The 17,482-nt window shown below is 44.4% G+C and overlaps 1 protein-coding gene across 1 annotated transcript in view; it reads left to right on the forward strand.

Annotated features, from left to right (window-relative positions):
- VPS41 (VPS41 subunit of HOPS complex) overlaps positions 1 to 17,482 on the forward strand; it is a 186,729-nt gene that overhangs the window by 96,525 nt on the left and 72,722 nt on the right. Inside the window, exons 8-9 of the mRNA XM_042914682.1 lie at positions 10,499 to 10,618; positions 11,979 to 12,125. Of these exons, the coding sequence (XP_042770616.1) occupies positions 10,499 to 10,618; positions 11,979 to 12,125 (267 nt within the window). The remainder of the gene's footprint in view (positions 1 to 10,498; positions 10,619 to 11,978; positions 12,126 to 17,482) is intronic.

A 17,482-nucleotide genomic window follows, 5' to 3' on the forward strand; every position in this document is an offset into this window, starting at 1 on the left:
CCCAGAGAGCGCGGGGCCCAGCCATGAGTGCCTGGCTGGCTCCGGATGTCAGCTTTTCTCTCTGTTGCAAAATTAAAATGCCCAATGTTTGCTAGATTGCTTCTATTGAGGTACTTTACAAAAATATATGTATACTCTGATTCTTTTTTTTTTTTTTTTTTGTAGCAGTAGGAAAGCTACATGTGAAATTATTAGCAATACTAGTAATATTCACATTAACAATGTCTGGGCAGGATTATAAATGTTCTTTTTGGCCTTCATTGGCATTTTCTGGCTTTTTTTTTTTTTTTTTTTTTTTTTGAAGAAAATAGTCATTACTTTTATAATAAGAAAAAGTAATAGGAGCACCTGGGTGGCTCAGTCAGTTAAGTGTCTGACTTTGGTTCAGATCATGATCTCACCTTTTGTGAGTTTGAGCCCAAAGTTGGTCTGTGCTGACAGCTCAGAGCCTTGGAACCTGCTTCAGATTCTGTGTCTTCCTCTCTCTCTCTGCCCCTCCACTGCTCACGTTCCCTCCCTCTCTCTCTCTCTCTCTCTCTCTCTCTCTCAAGAATAAATATTTTTTTAAAAAAAGCAATAATAAAAGAATGCATATCTCTACTATTTTGGATCTTTTTTTAACTTAACATTGCAAATCATATGAAATTCCCTACATTGTTGAAGTCTAATCTTAAGTCAAGCATTCTTTAATGGTTATATAATATTCCATCCTATCAATAGGTTTAATTTTTCTTAACCATTCTCATACTCTTGGACCATTAGGTTGTATCCAGTTTCTGGCCATCATAAATCGTGCTGTAATGAAGTGAGAAATCTTTGGGCATGAACTTCGGCTATGCTTTTTAATTTTTGCCTAGCACTGATTCCCAAGATGGGAATTACTGAGTCAGAGGTCATGATGATTTTTTAGGCTTCAGATGCATATCACCAAGTAAAAGTGCATTCCAGAAAACATACCATTTACACCGGCTGGTACCTACCTGTTTCACCACACTGTCTTTACCCGTTTTGATACACAAAGAAAGATAGTCCATTGTCCTCTTTTGTAACTTCTTTGTATTATTAGCGATTCTGAACATTTTTATTTACTGGCCACTTACACATCTTCCTTTATGATTTGTCTGACTGTATTCTTTGCTTGGGGCAGCTTTTAATATTACCATAGAAGCCAGGACAATGAAGACTGTCCATTTGATATTTATTGTCAGTTTGAGCACAAATTATTGCTGCTTACTGAATAGCCTGCAGCCTTTTCTCCAACTTTGGCTAAATCCGGAATAATTATTCTTGTTCCCAGGGAGGCATTATGTAGGAGTCATAATGAGACTGTAGAGTAGACACTGAAGTCTGTAAAAAGAGGACACATACAGGCTCCTCCACAGATGTGAGTCTGCCCTCAAACCATCAACTCTGCCACGTGCATGGAGGCTGTCAAGGACAGACCAACGTGCTCTGTTAAAGGCAAGTTCATTTGACTTGGTTTCTTCTCCGATGGTGTTCCTGATCTTTATTTTTTTTCTTCCCTGTTTGCTTTACTTCGCATCGAGTGAAGTGCTTGTTCAAATACATGAACGTGTGTGTTTGGGTGACTTTTTCTGTTACTCAAGGCTTGGCAGTTTTGTATTTCCTTTTCCTGTCTGCACCACGCGAAGCTCTCCCTCCAGCCATCTGTGATTGAGATTATGCATAGTTAACATCAGAGGTTCTTGTGCGTCGCGCAGACCATTAATTCAAGTTTAATGACCCAGTGGATGACTTTTGTGTTTCCTCTGCTGTTGACGGGGTCCAACCTTGAACCCAGCCCTGGGAAATGTATCCTCAGACAGCCGCAAACCGAAATACAGACCCGAGGCGTTTGGCATGAACCACCATGGGACTCATAATGGAAGACTTAAGTGGTAACATTGCTTAAAAATCCTTTGTTCATTTTTAAAATCATACTTGCAGTTGTGCATCGGCATAGGCAGAAATTGAAGATTGTTGGTCTACGTAGGAGCCTACCTCACGTGCTGGCCACAGTCGATTGCTGAACCCATATAGATGGGGAGGTGGATACACAGATCTATATCTGTCTGTCGTCACCAGTTTTTTAATATAAAGGAAACTGCCCCTAAGTGGTACCTCTGGTGTTTTGCTTCTTTTTCTCTCATTGAACCCATAGCTTGGAGTTCTCGGTCACTAAATTGACGGTTATTTTGTCTTGATATGGTATTTCTTAAGTTTCAGAACGTTGTTTTGTCTGCACACTTTTCACAGGGTTGGTTAACTTCACGGGGCTTGCCCAGAACCTGTGTTGCACTGGCATCGTATTTACTCAGACATTGCTTGAAAGCAAGTGGTCCATCAAGCAAGCTCTGGAAATCTGTGTCCTGAGACTTTCTGTGGTAGCAGTTTTGGCCTGTATTTATCCTCTTTTAAACATGTTAAATTACCTCTAGGGAAAGGAGATTGAGGGATTATAACTCGTCCAGAAAATAACCACTGAATTTAAGCAATACTGTATTCGGGAAATTCTCCTTGTCTTCACACATGCTTTATGTTCTTTCTTGATGGTGTTTGGGAAAAGCTGTGTGTTTGAAACTTTGGTACTGAGCCAAAGCCAGAAGGAGGTGGTCTCTCCCACCTCCATACAGATTCAAGACTCCTCTCTGTTGTCAGCAGCCAAACACCATCCCAGGTCTTTTCTGTGGTCACTAATTTTTTCTCACTTGCCTTCTTGAATTAAAATTTTTTAACGTTTATATATTTCTGAGAGAGACAGACAGACAGAGCATGAGTGGGGGAGGGGCAGAGAGAGAGGGAGACACAGAATCCAAAGCAGGCTCCAGGCGTGGAGCTGTCGGCACAGAGCCCAATGCAGGGCTCGAACTCACAAACTGTGAGATCATGACTTGAGCCAAAGTTGGATGCCCAACTGACTGGCCACCCAGGCGCCCCGCTTTCTTGAATTTCATTCCTAATCTTTTCCAACTTTGGATTTTTAAGTCCTTCTGTGACAAGTCCTGCCCATCCTTATGCCCTTTGTCTATTTTTACCGAGACAGTCTTATTTGGCATGTCCTAAACGTGCTGAGTTTTCCTTTTGTTTCCTTATTCCTCAATTTTATTATCTCGAGCTCCAGCACCCTCTGTGATCGGGCATTTTATCTTTGTGGAGTCTGTTTTCTCCAAGCGCCTTGGTCTTTCCTGCAGGAACGCACCTGCCATCCAAGACTTGCCCGTGGGCTTCCCCCACTGCCCACTCTTCCCTGCACCGTCGTCTGCCTCCAAGCAAGCACTGCTGCTGGTGTTCAGGAAGCCTGAAGAGTCAAGTGATTTATATACTTGAAAGATCACAAGATGATTAAAAAGGGGCCAATCACACTCCTTTTCCTCCATCAGGGAAGAGTGGGCGATGGGTAATGACGGGTGTTATGTTGCCAGAATCGGTGGCTTTATTACAGCCCGATAGGAATCCCGCCCCGTGTGTGGGAGATTCTAGGATGTGCATCCTTACCTCTCTGTACTGTAACAAAGTACTAGATAGATTTATCAGCACAAAACGTAGGAGAATAAAGTATATTGCTGAGGATGTGAGGGCTCCTATTGAAATATAAGTACCGAGAGTGCTGACTGCCAGAATGTGGATTTATGGGAAATAAAGCCCTAAAATACTTTCTCCAACAAAAAAGAGACCTCTTGGAAACAGTTTTTCCTCTCCTTTGTACTTAGCTCCCATTGAGCTTAAATTGCTCTCAGTATTGTGTTAATGACAATTCAATATTATGGGATGCAGAAGATGAACCAAATAAATTAACCAGCTGCTTTTAAAGGTAGTTCACTCGATGACTCACCCTCTAAAATGCTTTGTAGAACATTCATGCTCAGTAGGTCTCTAGGCAGTTTTATGACTAGAAGAAAGAAATGGATTTTATTAAATGTCAGTGAAATACAGGCAGATAGTTTTGCTGTAGTTAAATTAGTGTAGAATATTTGTAAGAAAAGTAGCTTGTCTTTCCTTATATCACGGAAGCAGAACTTTCCTTGGCATTCCTGCCAGGCAGTGTGTTTCTGCTTGAAATTCCCATAGATTAGGATTATAAAAGCAAATGGAGAGTGGATAGTCTGGTCCTTTTCTGGCCTGTATGAAACCCTGTACCCTATAGAATCCAAATCAAATCCCCATGTACTGCCTAGTTGTACTGGGAGAGTTTCAAAGTACGGTAATGGGAATGCTTCGTAAATTACTAGCTGCCATTTAAGGTTTTATACTACGTATGGATTGGAAATGAGGACTCATGAGTGAGGAAGAAAGTAGAGTGGAGATGGAAGGCAGAAATAAGTGCTTCAAGGACCAGGGGAGGTAACTCAGAGGAGAGAAGCAGGCCAGGGCTAGCCAACCAGGAGAAGAGGGCCTGGCGGTGATGGGGAGAGCCTTAGCAGGGCACAGACACATTTCAGATCCTTACTGTTGCGACCCAGTGAGAAGCCAAGTGGCATTCCTGAAATAAAGGAATTGCAGTCAGCTGAACTGAAGAGGAAGACTAACCTTAAAAGTACTTCCCAGTGGTGCCTGGGTGGCCCAGTTGGTTGAACTTCTGACTCCTGATTTCAGCTCAGGTCATGACACCAGGGTCATGGGATTGAGCCCTGCCTCGGGGCTCTGCATCGAGCGTGAAGCCTGCTCAGGATTCATTCATTCTCTCTCCCTCTCCTCTTTCTCTCTCTCTCCCTCTCCTCTCTCTCTCTCTCTCTCTCCCTCTCTCTCTCTCTCCCCCCCATCCCCCTCTACCCCTCTCCCCGACTCACGCTTGCGTGCTTGCTGTCTTTCATAAACAAGTACCTCCCAAATTTGTGATCAGAGGTGCACAAATTCCGTCTTTTGGCATTGAGCAAAGGGAACAGGACCGACGTGTCAGGCGCAGGACACAGAGTCAGGATAACTGAGCCCTTCCTCAAGGGATGTACTTGTTCCATCGAGGCTGTATTCATTGTGTATCAGTCGGTCACAGGGTTCTTTCCTTTAGGTTTGAGAAGTTAGGGCAGATGCCATTGTGTCCAAAACAGCTTAGGGACATCACTAACGATGGGCTGAGTAACTGGAGGGTTTGGGGGATGATGTAGGTAGCCTCCTCTTGCGGCAAACACATTGTGTGCATAGGCAACAGGGCAGGCAAACTTGGCAGGGCGCGGGAAGCCTGCTCGCTATCTAATACTTACTTTGCCCTGTGCATCTAGCAGGGCATGTGTGGCCACTTCCCTGCTGCATTTGCAGTGCCCTGGGGAGATGAAAAGTAAATATGTAAATCCCAGCCAACAAGACACAGTATGGTATTTGTTATCTGTGATAGAACCAGCCTGACCCTAAAATGTATACAGAACCAAGAAATGAGGAGGACTTATGAAAGAATCCTAAGGGGGCACCTGGGTGGCCCAGTCGGTTAAGCGTCTGACTCTCTGTTTGGGCTCAGGTCATGATATATCTCATGGTTTTGTGAGTTCGAGCCCCGCATTGGGCTCTGTGCTGACAGTGCAGAGCCTGCTTGGGATCTATTCTCTCTCTCTCCCTCCCTCCCTCCCTCCGTGTCTCTCTCTCTCTCTCTCTCTCTCTCTCCCTCCCTCCCTCCTTCCCTACGTCTCTCTCTCTCTCTCTCTCTCTCTCTCTCTCTCTCTCTGTACCTCCCCTACTCCTACTGTCTCTGTATCTTTCAAAATAAATAAACTTAAAAAATTAAAAAAAAAAGAATCCTAAATGATGATCTTCTCTAATATATATTTAAGGCCATTTGTTTACAGATCATTTATTATTTTTCATCCACAAAATAGAAAATGATTGAAACTGAGCTATTTGAGGAACATCAGAAAAGAACACAAATCGTGTCTAAAACTGTAATGCAAATGAGTTAAAATGTGTTTCCTTTACAGAAGGTAGGTAGTATATTAGCCTCCCCTGCCACCCTTCTTTTTGTTTGTTTTTTTGAAACCCTCATCAGTTAACACAGACGTGTGCCATCTGCACTATGAAAGTATCATTAAAGAAGCTTCTTTGATCCCATGTCAGAGCAGGGTACCCAAGGTTTATCGTACTAGAACTCCGTAAACTCCGACTCAACCTGGAGACCAACTGGATTCAGAATTCTCCCCTCTCTCCTTTCCTTCCTGCCCTCTGCTGGAGGTTTGCCTTGGAGCTAGAGCAGGAGACAAAGGAAGGCCCCTGTCCGCAGGCCTCAGCTTCCTGCCAGAAGCCAAAACACACCCACCAGCAACAGAGGGCTCCGCTGGAGTGAGTTTGGATCTTGGTTGGAATTGCCACGAGATCTCATGAACAGTTTCCTAAAGTTAATGCCTCATTGAAAAAGTAGGTACACTTCATGTGAATTAATTCTACTACATACTCAGTGTGACTCCAAATTCCTTCCTTCTCTGAGTTTCAGTGAATTGTTGATGCTGTTTCGCTTCAGCTGTTACCTGTGAAATCATCCCGATTATAAAAATAAGAGAATGGATTTTCATCCCCATATGTATTAACATAAAATTAATTCACATGTTCTATGCAGAATAATAAAAATAATATAAATCTCCTATCACCTGTTTCTAGAATTAATTAGGATTACTTTGTATTGTATCCTTCAAGTTTTAATATACGGATACACGTTCATTTTGTATTTAAGGGCCATCATGTTTAATACTGTTTTGCAATCTGCTTTTTTATTTAATGGGCGGCCCTGAACATCCTTTTACATTAATAAGCGTACATCGATAAAATCACTTAAAACTGGACACACACTTTTTGGTGATCTAGCTTCACCACATTTACTCCAACATTTCCCAGTTGTTAGTGCATTTCTAGCTGTTACAAAGAACTAGACATACTTCTTTATTCGCTTGTCTGATCACTTTTTAGCAGAAATTTCTAGGCATGAACTTCTTGGGGTCCTTTTTAAAGCTTTGAATCCCCAGTGCTAAGGGACCCTCCAGAAACAGGGTGAGATGACCACGGGGTAGTTTGAGGGCGCCCTGTTCCCTGTGCATATGTGCGCACCCGGCCCCCGCCCAGGGTCTGACCTCCTTGTTTCGATTCATCTTTATCAGTTCTTCCTTTTCTTTTTACTTCGTCTGTCAGTTCTAGGATCATTGCTATACTGTTTTGAGTGTGAATTCCATAAAAACACCCATTCTCCCACCCACAAGTTGCCCAGTTTAAAAAAAAAAAAAATTCCTATTATTCTCACATATCTTCAAATGAATTGATAGCATTTTGGAAGTTCTAGAAATCATTCCTTTGGGGGTTTCTTTGTGCTTCCATGAAAATCGCAGATTAACTAGTAAGGCTTAAGCTCTTCAGTGAGGATTTTGAGTCTTCTTATCCAGGAACTTAATGTATCTTTACATTTAGGTGGCTTCCCCTATTATATCTGCTAGTAAAATATTTCTGCTTTTGTCATTGACCTAGCGCGTGCACATCTGTTTTTGCCGATGTGCAAATGACTGACTTGTAGAGCTATGGACTTTCCCTTGCTTACAACTTAGCATCCCCTAAAGTTCAGGTTCACAGCACAGTAGTTGTATTCTCGTTTCCAGAGTGCCCTGGTCGCCGTTTGATTTCCTCCCTTACTCGAGGGTATTGAGCATTTATTTTTTTTATTTCCACTTCGTTCTGTTCTTCTTATCCTCGGGTGTTCATTTGCTCAATTTTGTTGTCACCCGAGAAGAAGAAGAATTACTTCTCAAGCCCTGGTCTGTCTGGTGGAAAGTCTCATTCGTGTGGAGTCAGGAGTGGGACATTTCCCCTATTCCCTAGACAAATCCTGTTGCTTTCCTGGAGTACTGAATTTGTCCATCTTGTTGGGTTTTTTCTCGTCCATAGTTACTGGGAGAAGTCTATACCCAGTGTTCACAGTTGAAGTCGCTGTGAACGTCTTAGATTTTGCGAGAATTGGTCTGAATCTGGACGTGGCAGGAGAAGGAAGTTTTATGGTTTCCTGTCTGCCTGGACTGGAACCCGATTGTCTGTCGGGCAAGTGGCTACCAAAGGGTGTAATTATTGGTGCAGCAGGGAAGTGGCGTATGCGTTAAGAGCCTGCTCTTCGTATTCACTGAGGCAGCTTGAAGTTTGTGCAGGTGGTTCCCGCCTGTCGTATGGCCCCGCCGCCGTGGGTGGGCACCCACCCCGTCGCCAGCATCGCTGTCTTCTTCCCAGCTGTGTCCCCAGATGACAGCAGGAGTGGCTGCTTGTGTTCCACTGCCAATGTCAACCGCGACCTGTGTGTCCCTGCGTGAGATTTTCCCCGTGACCCCCGTCCCCCCAACCCCAATACACTGAGTGTGCTGGTATCTCTCCTACCAGCGGCTTCCCAGGTGGGCTTTTTCTTGAAATGGGATAAATCCTGGCCTTCACCGGGGTCTAATTTCTGTCATACTTTACAGAAATCTTAATTTAAAGTTTGGGGCATGTTGAGTTTTCCTAGCACAGGTGCAGATTGTCCCCCTTTCGTGCCACATCGGTCACTTCTGGGTGAGATTGGAGGGAGAGCATTGTGATGCCGCCTGCACCCCACTTTCCTCCTTGTCATCCAGCCAGCCATTCCTTCCAGCAGGTGGTTATGGGGTACTCCCCGGGCTCAGCCCGCTGCTTAAAATCCCCTCCATCTGAACCAGGCCACAGACGGAAGGTAGGCATTGTGATCTCAGTTCCTCATGTTTAACATGATGGTTCGTAGCTGCCTGTGTTTAGCAGACTGTGTAGCAGGAGCTATGTGATCAGGCTTTCTCCTTTCTCAGATTCCAGACTTAACCCTGTCACAAAGTCCTGAACACATCGAGTGACCTCCTCGGCTCTTTTTTACATCCTGGCCGAGGAAGAGGCAGAATCACAGAGGACAGATCTCAGGGTCTTTAACTGGGAGCAGGGAGGCATGGTGATGGGGTTTCTTACTTAGATCATGGACTGGGAGAGGACGGGATGGGTGAGAAGATCTTTGGGAGCCTAGGGGAGGCTTTTCTGTATCTATCTGATGGGAATATTAGACCCCATGTGGTCAGTAAAAGCCCTACCTCCAGTCTCCACTGTGGACCGTGCGAGGCCACCTTTCTTTTGCATGGGTAATAGAGAACTTCAGACATTTATGTCTTTTTAAAGAGACCGTTCTTGGCACGTTTGTGAAGATGGACGCTTATCTGATTTTAAGGTTTTGGGGTGTGTGTTTGTGTGCCCCTTCTGAGTATAGGAGCCTATTGAGAAAGGTATGTAACAAATATAATGAAATGTGAACTTACTCTCTTTCTCCTGTTTCCTATTTTCCTCCTTCTTAAGGGTGGGAAGGGACACAGAATACACTAAGGTAAACAGAAAATTACTCGAAAGAAATTTTTAAACTTCTGTGATGGAATCTGTCATCAGCATTTCTTTTAAAAGGTAAACATCTACGTCAGGATTTCATGTCAGAAGTTATATGTTGTCAATTATGTATTATATAAATTTTACATTAAGTTATATTGTGTAAATGTCTTAAGGGATTTAAACTGGATACATCAAGGAAAAAGTATTGTAGCCCTTAATAATGCTTGAATTACTAGAACTACGTCTTTACCAGTCTTAGAGGTTTTACCCAGTTATATTTGGCAATAAAATTTATCCAGCAGATTTTTTTTAAAGATGTTATTTTTAAGCAGTCTCTATACCCAAGGTGGGACTCGAACTTGGAACCCCAAGGTTAAGAGTTGCGTGTTCCCCTGACTGAGCCAGCCAGGAACTTCCCATCCCCACACAAGCAGATTTCTTTTCTTTTCTTTTCTTTTTTTTTTTTTTTTTAAATAGATTCTTCCCTTTAAAATAAAGACCCTGGATAACTATGACCTTTTTAAAGAAGTTTAATCCTAAAGCAAGTTTGTCTTATTTTATAACATGAATTGCTGTTCAAACATCATTATTAAATTCTTTTTCTTGGGTGAAATGAAAAACAGGCTGCTTCTGACGATTGCAGTTTAAGCCGTGACTAATATCTTACTTTCAAGGAAAAAATTATGAGGTTTTGATTTCCCAAGTTACAAAATAAATTAATTTCTGGCCAATATTTGAAGAACTTTCTGTGACACAAATCTTTTGACTGACTAATGTGTTTTTCTCCATGAATTTTGGTATTTTGCTGCCATCTAGTGGCGTAACTTTGTAGTAACTTCAACATTCCGTGGACAGGCAAAGCAAACTGTCAACAAGAAGCCAGTAAAGAAATCTTGTATATGTGTCTCGGTTTCTTTCTTTCTTTTTCTTTTTAAATGTTTATTTCTTTTAGAAAGAGCAGGAGACAAGGTGTGAGCGGGGGAGGGGCACAGAGAGAGGGAGACACAGAACCTGGAGCAGCTCCAGGCTCAGAGTTGTCAGCACAGAGCCCCATGCGGGGTTCGAACCCACGGACCATGAGATCATGACCTGAACGGAAGTTGGAAGCGTAAGCAGCTGAGCCACCCAGGCGCCCCATGTTTCTTGGTTTCTAAAAGTCTGTTTTTGTATTTGTCCATAGCTGCTGCTGTTTGAACGATCTTGGATGAGCAGATGGAAGTCGTGTGTTCTGCATGAAGGGGAAGGGAACATACGGAGCGTGAAGTGGAGAGGCCATCTGATCGCTTGGGCCAATAATATGGTAAAAGCACACCTTCATCTTCCAGATCCTTCTTCAAAGCCAGAAGAGTAGCCACATTAGGAGGGCTGTGACCAAGAAAAAAGATGCCTCTGCTGCCATGGTCTTTTCTAAGACCTAAAATGGCAACTGCCATCCTACCTGGAAGGTTAAAGACACTAGATTGCTCTAGGCTTTCATAATAGAGTGATTCTTAGCATATTCTGGACTTGACTTTGGAATAAGAAACGCGAGGCATGGAGAATAGCCAAGAAAATGAAAAGGCGTCTTAATAATTGAAGGGCTGTGTTGGGAATGCGGTGTTGAAAACACCATTTGCCTATTAGCCAAGGGCAAGGAACAGTTGCTATGAAACAAGTACAGGATATTGCTGATTTCATTTTCCTCCCAGTATAATCACAGGCAGAAATCAGGCCTGCCTTTTAAAAAGTGGATTATAATTTTTGGTGTTACGCCCTATTTAAAGTTTACTCAATATGAGTTAGGGCAAGTAGAAAGTTTAAAAATTAGCTTTCGACATCTGGCCTATCTTTTGGAATTCCAGGGTTTAACTTAATAAATTGGTTCTATTCAGTTTTCAATGGTACAGTTCTCCCAGAATCTACTTTGCTATTCAGGACTTTTCTTAAATTTCTCCTGAGTCATTATAAAGGTAAAGAAACCTGTTTGTTTGTTTTTTAATTTTTTTTTTTTTTTTAGATATTTGTTTATTTACTTTGAGAGAGCTAGAACATGAGCAGGGGAGGGGCAGAGAGAGGAGGGAGAGAGAATCCCAAATAGGCTCCATGATGTTGGTGCAGTGACAGACATAGGGCTCGATCTCACAACCCATGAGATCATGATCTGAGCCGAAATCAAGAGTCAGACGCTTAACTGACTGAGCCACCCAGCCTCCCCCCCTGGTTTAGCTGTAGTTAGCTGCTTGCTTGATGTTCCCATTTGAGTGCTTTAAAATGTCAGGTGCAGTTTTCCTTATACACAGTGGTTTTTCAGATTTAAAGCTTTTCTAAAAAAAAAACAACTTCCATTTTTGTAGCAGAACAATACAATTAGAAATGTTACTTGTCTGTCATTTTGGAAATGCAGTGCTTGATATCTGTGCGTCTCACCCTTGTGTTTGAGCCACTGAAGCCGTCTGCTAATAGAATCTCTTCTGTCCAGAAAGAAGGGGAGAGGTTTTCTTTTGTTGTGGGCTCTCCTGGGGTTTGCGTGGACGAGGAGTGTGGCTCCCAGCAGTGCTCAATAAACACTGTCAATATTTTGCGGTGCCAGTTACGGGTGGTGTGTGGCAGTGGCTTTATTAAATTTTCCTTTCCTTTCCTTCTCCCAAGTGGAGGATGCCTAACGCTGTTGTATTTTCCAGGGTGTGAAGATTTTTGACGTCACCTCAAAGCAGAGAATCACCAACGTGCCCCGGGATGACATAAGTCTTCGCCCGGATATGTATCCCTGTAGCCTCTGTTGGAAGGACAGCGTGACGCTGATTATCGGCTGGGGGACTTCAGTCAAGGTGGTTTTGCTTGCCTTTCTAATAAGTCTGTGTTGTTACAGATCCGCTGAGGGTGGTCCAAAGGAACAGGAGTTCTTTTTTTTTTTTTTTTTAAAGAACTTTTAAAAAAAATTTTTTTTTTTTTTTAATGTTTATTTATTTTTGAAGGAGAGAGAGAGAGACAGAGCGTGAGCCGGGGAGGGGCAGAGAGAGAGGGAGACACAGAATCCAAAGCAGGCCCCAGGCTCCAAGCCATCAGCACAGAGCCTGATGGCAGGGCTCGAACCCACGAACCATGAAATCATGACCTGAACCGAACTTGGACACTGAACCAACTGAACCACCCAGGTGCCCAAGGAATAGGAGTTCTTGAATTTCTTCCCACAGCCAAAATGTTTCCCCCTGCTTGTTATTGTCCTGTGATACTCATTTAACGCTCAATTCTCTTCATATGTGTAAGTTTGGAGATACGTTCCGTCTTTTCCATGCCCTGCAAAACAGATGGGGAGCATTGTTCATAATGGTGCCTTCATTTATGATCTTTAGATTTTCCATTGCCCAGTTGGCCTTAGCTCTTTACGGAACATGTGGTCGGTTTCAGTGGTTTCTGGATTTTCCATTCTTTTGTGTTTTTTCCATCTCCCTTAGCTTCTCCTCTTAGTTAGAGTTAATGGTGGAAAAAGAATGTTACATCTAAATCATCCTGCTTGCTTGGTCCTAGCTGGATGGAGCAGAGGCCCAGACTTCTTACTCATAAGATTTGGGCCCATTTGGTGGAACACAAGTAAGTGTCTGCCCTTACTGTGCCTGGGTGACAGAGACACAGCCAGTCTACAAAAGTGGGCCCAGAGCTCACTCACATTTAGTTTTTACATACCAGTGTTTGTCTTGTATTAGATAGTTCAGAACCCAAAGTCGTTGGCTTCCCTTTAAAAACTTATAGCTTAATCTAAACAAAATAAACTGAAAAGTGACCAAGGTAAAAATAGTACGAGAAAGTATCCCAGCAGCAGTCTGGTGGCAGAGCTCAGGCTTTAGAGCCGGACAGATGTGAGATCGGTTCCACCTTCTCCATGCACTTCCTGCGTGAGCCGCAGCCTGACTCTCCTCATTTATAAATGGGAGTGCTGACTGTGCTCCGGTCCTGAGTTTGGGGGAGGATTAAATGAGGTAATGTGTACAAGGAGCTTAGCATAGCATCTGACATACTGTAAGTGCTGCATAAGCGTCAGTTTGTCATTATCGTGCCAGAAAATTCTAGAAAAGTCACGAAAGAGACATGTTTATTTTAAATGTACCCTTCTCTGGGGCGCCTGGGTGGCTCAGTCAGTGAAGCATCCAACCCTTGATTTTGGCTCGGGTCACGGTCTCATGGTTTGTGAGATTAAGCCCTGCTCTGGGCTCCACACTGAGCCCAGCCTGGAGCCTGCTTGGGATCCTCTGTCTCTGCCCCTGCTCGCACACACATGTGCACGTCCTCTCACTCTCTCAGAAACAAAGAATGTACTCTTCTCTGGAAAAGGAAAGCACGAAAATTGTTAACTCGGTGCTTCTTACTGTGAAAACAATCATTGTTAACTTGAGGTAAAGTCCTCCTGGCCCTTATGTCGGTGTGATTCAAGTCCTCCTTTCTTTCTTAATTGTTTCCATGTATGAAGCGAACATAGCCTGATTCACATTTAGGATAGCAGCAGAGAAATTGTGTGCAGTAGTCCAGGATAAAAGAAGTAAAAAGTGATTTTCTAGTCTTCCCGCATAGTGTGGTTACTCATCCAGTAAGCTTCTGTTCTGGATATTTTTTAAATGCCTTCAATGGACCAAGTGGCTTTTTGTTGTTGCTTAAAGTTGTGATTTTCTTTTGGTGAGAGACCAGGCAAATGAGCTTGTAGGGACACGTGAGAAGTTTACCGATTGCTACCAGCAATGCTTTCTTCCTTAAGCTGAATGGTGGCCCACAAAGGTAGCATGTCCTAATCCTGCAACCCATAAATGTTTCTCTGTATGGCACGAAATATGATTAGTTAAGGATCTTGAGATGGGAAGATTATCTGCATTATCTGGGTTGACCCTAAGTGCAGTCACAGGTATTTGCTTTTTTAATTAAAAAAAAAAAATTTTTAAATGTTTACTTTTGAGAAAGAGAGAGAGAGAGAGAGAGAGAGACAGAACACAAGTTGGGGGAGGGGCAGAGAGAGAAGGAGACACAGAATGTGAAACAGGCTCCAGGCTCTGAGCTGGCAGCACAGAGCCCAAGGTGGGGCCCGTACCCACGAACCGTGAGATCATCATCTGAGCCGAAGTCGGATGCTTAACCAGCTGAGCCACCCAAGCGCCCTAGTCACAGGTATTCTTAAAGACGGAGCGGCACCACAGAAAGAGGGAAGGCAGTGTGAGTGGGGAGGCAGGGCTGGAGGGACACACACAGCCACCAGAAGCCAGAGGAGGCATGTGGCAGATAGATTCTCCTCTAGAGCCTCTGCGGGGGGTGCGGCCCTGTGGACACCTTGATTTTGGCCCAGTGAAACTGGTTTTAGACTTCCGGCCTTCAGAAGTTCGAAAGGAAACATTTCTGTGATTTCAAACCGCTAAGTTTGTCCGGTAGAGTAGCCTTGGGAACGGGCACACTCTGGCCACACCCAAATGAGGATCCAACGTCATTTTTCCCATCAAGTGTTTCTTATTATCGGGGATTCCTCTTAGTAACATTTTGGGCGGTTCTTCTCAGTCGAGAATCCCACTGCATTCCGCTGAGGGAAGACAAGACAGGACATAGCCTTTCCTCCCAGAGAACAGTTTTGTTGGGGAGAGACAAGCACACGGCGTAGCAGGGCCTGCAGTTAGTGCCAACCATTCATTCCTTCATTCGCGCAGCAAATACTTACCGAGTTCCTGCGATGTGCCAGGCGGTATTCTGGCGCTGCAGATATGTAAATAGATGGATCCTCTCCTGGGCAGCTTTTCGTTCTAGTGAGGGAAGCCATCTTCAAGTGGCAAGTGAACACAGCATGTGGATGGCGGTAAGATAGCGAGGGGAGTAGTTAGGGAAATGGGGGGAGGGGTTGGGGGTGTGTGCCACGTAACATAGAGCGGTCCAGGGAAGACCTCTGGCATAATCAACGTGTCCTTTGTCAGAGATCTGGAGGGAGGAGGCCGTGCAGCCGTGGGAGGGGGGTGTCGGCAGGGGCAGCACCCTTGAGGAAGAGTGTGACTGGCGTATCTTTGTGGAAAATAAAGCCGCCATCGCCAGAGTGGATGCAGCAGGTGTGGAGGAGAGGGGAAGAGATGGGAGGGAGGGGGGTGCGTGGTGAAGGGGCAGATCGTGTTGGGCCTCACAGGCCTCTGTGCAGTCTTTGGCTTTTAATTTGAGGCGAGAAGCCAGCACAGGGGTTTTGAGCCATGGAGTTAGTTAAATGATCCAACTTGGATTTTGAAAGGGTCACTCTGCCACGTGGAGCCAGGCAACAAAGGGGCAGTGAAGAGGGGAGGTGGGGCGGGGGGCTCCTGAGGAGCCTCGGTGGAAGTTACGGTGTCTTGGGTCAGCCTCGTGGAGCCGGTGGGGAGGGAGTGGATTCTGGATGTGTTTTGAGCACAGACTCTGTACTATTAGTGGTTCTGTGTGGGAAGTAAGAAAAAGCCAGAGCTCAGCGGTGACCCTTTTAAGCTGGGAAACCGGGAGATAAAGCTCCCTTTTACTGACCTGGGAAAGGCTGCCCGTGGAACACGCTTAGCGGGGAAGGCAGGAGTAGATTTTGTGTGTCCACTTGAGACGTCTGTTAGACACGCAAGTGGACAAGGCAGTTGGATGAAGCAAATTAGCGTTCGTGGGTGAGAACCTTCCTGTCAGTGTAAAGGCTCTTGAGGTTATTGATTTGCTCTTATGCGGGACATGAGCTTAGCACTCAGTCCTCGCCGACGTGAGGCAGGTGCCAGGCTGGAGCTCAGGCCACACACGCCTGAGGAGGGAAGAGGGGAGCCCAGCCTCCAGTACCTCCCTGCGTCCTGGTCTTCAGAGGGGCGGTAGCATGGCCAGAGAAACAGTCCGGCCTTGGCGTGAGTTCACTTTTTCCGAGAAGCTTTCCTCCAGCCGGTCGGTAGATGCCCCTGCTCTGTATTTCTGTACTTTTCCCTTCCCGCTTGAGTAAAATCCCTCATTTGTCTTCCCCTACTGCACCATAATCTTCCTAAGAAAAAAAGCTATGTCTGTTTCTCAGAAGTCTTTTTTTTTTAATTAAAAAAAAAAGTTCTTTATTTTGAGCAGGGGAAGGGCAAGAGAGAGAGGCAGAGAGAGAATCCCAAGCAGGCTTCGCGCGGAGAGCACAGAGCCCAATGCAGGGCTCGATCCCAGAAACTGTAAGTTCATGACCTGTGCTAAAATTGAGAGTCAGTCACTTAACTGACTGAGCCACCCAGGTGCCCCTCTCAAAACTCTTGTCGTTTTTTTGTTTTGTTTTGTTTTTAAGTTTGTTTTAAACTTAAAGAAAGCTTGAGTGGGGTAGGGGCAGAGAGAGAGGGAGAGAGTATTCCAAGCAGAGAGCACAGAGCCCGGCGTGGGGCTCTAACTCACGAACTGTGAGATCAAGAGTTAGACGCGTAACCGACTGAGCCACCCAGGCGCCCCTCTCAAAACTCTTAACTTAGGACTGGTGCCCTCTAGTTGCTCAAAGTGTTAGGTAGTATTATTTATGGGTTGCTTTCTATGATTCTACCTCACACCATTTGAGATACTACTCATGTTCTTTTATCAGCACGTTAAAAGGGCATGCCTGCTAGATAATCGGGTAGATGCCCTTGTAAGTGTGGACGGAAGAATAGCTAATGTGTCCGACCGAAAGTCTAACAAAAGGAGGGGGAAATTAGGGAAGACTGGGGAAGTGGACAGGGCATTGTCTGAGATGGACAGGCGACAGAAAGCAATCAAGGGAGAATATTTCCAGTCACTTCCAAGCAAATGCTTCTGCCTCCACAGCCTTGGGCCGGATCGAGTCCTGCCTTGGAGCGAGGACTGTCGTGTGGTCACTGCATCGCTGCACAGCAGCTTAGACATGTGTGCATAACATACGAAACCTTCTACTAGTTCACATCCCCCTTGATCTGTTGGTTCTACTTCTAGGAATTTATCCTGTAGAAACAAAAATCCAAAAGTTTTATATCCAAGTATGTGGATTGTATCATGCTGTTGCTTGCCTTTGGGTTACATAGAAGCGAAAACCAAATGTCTAAGAGGGGATCGAGTAGGAAAATTCCAGTACACTCATACAGTGAAATACTATAAAGAATTGTGGAAGAATATGCAAATAATATATCAAATTGTTAGGTTAATAAAAGTAGTTTCCAAAAAAAAAAAAAGATTGTTAATGTGTTCACTTTGTATCAGAACA

Source organism: Panthera leo, chromosome A2, assembly GCF_018350215.1.
Source record: "Panthera leo isolate Ple1 chromosome A2, P.leo_Ple1_pat1.1, whole genome shotgun sequence".
Lineage (NCBI taxonomy): Eukaryota > Metazoa > Chordata > Mammalia > Carnivora > Felidae > Panthera > Panthera leo.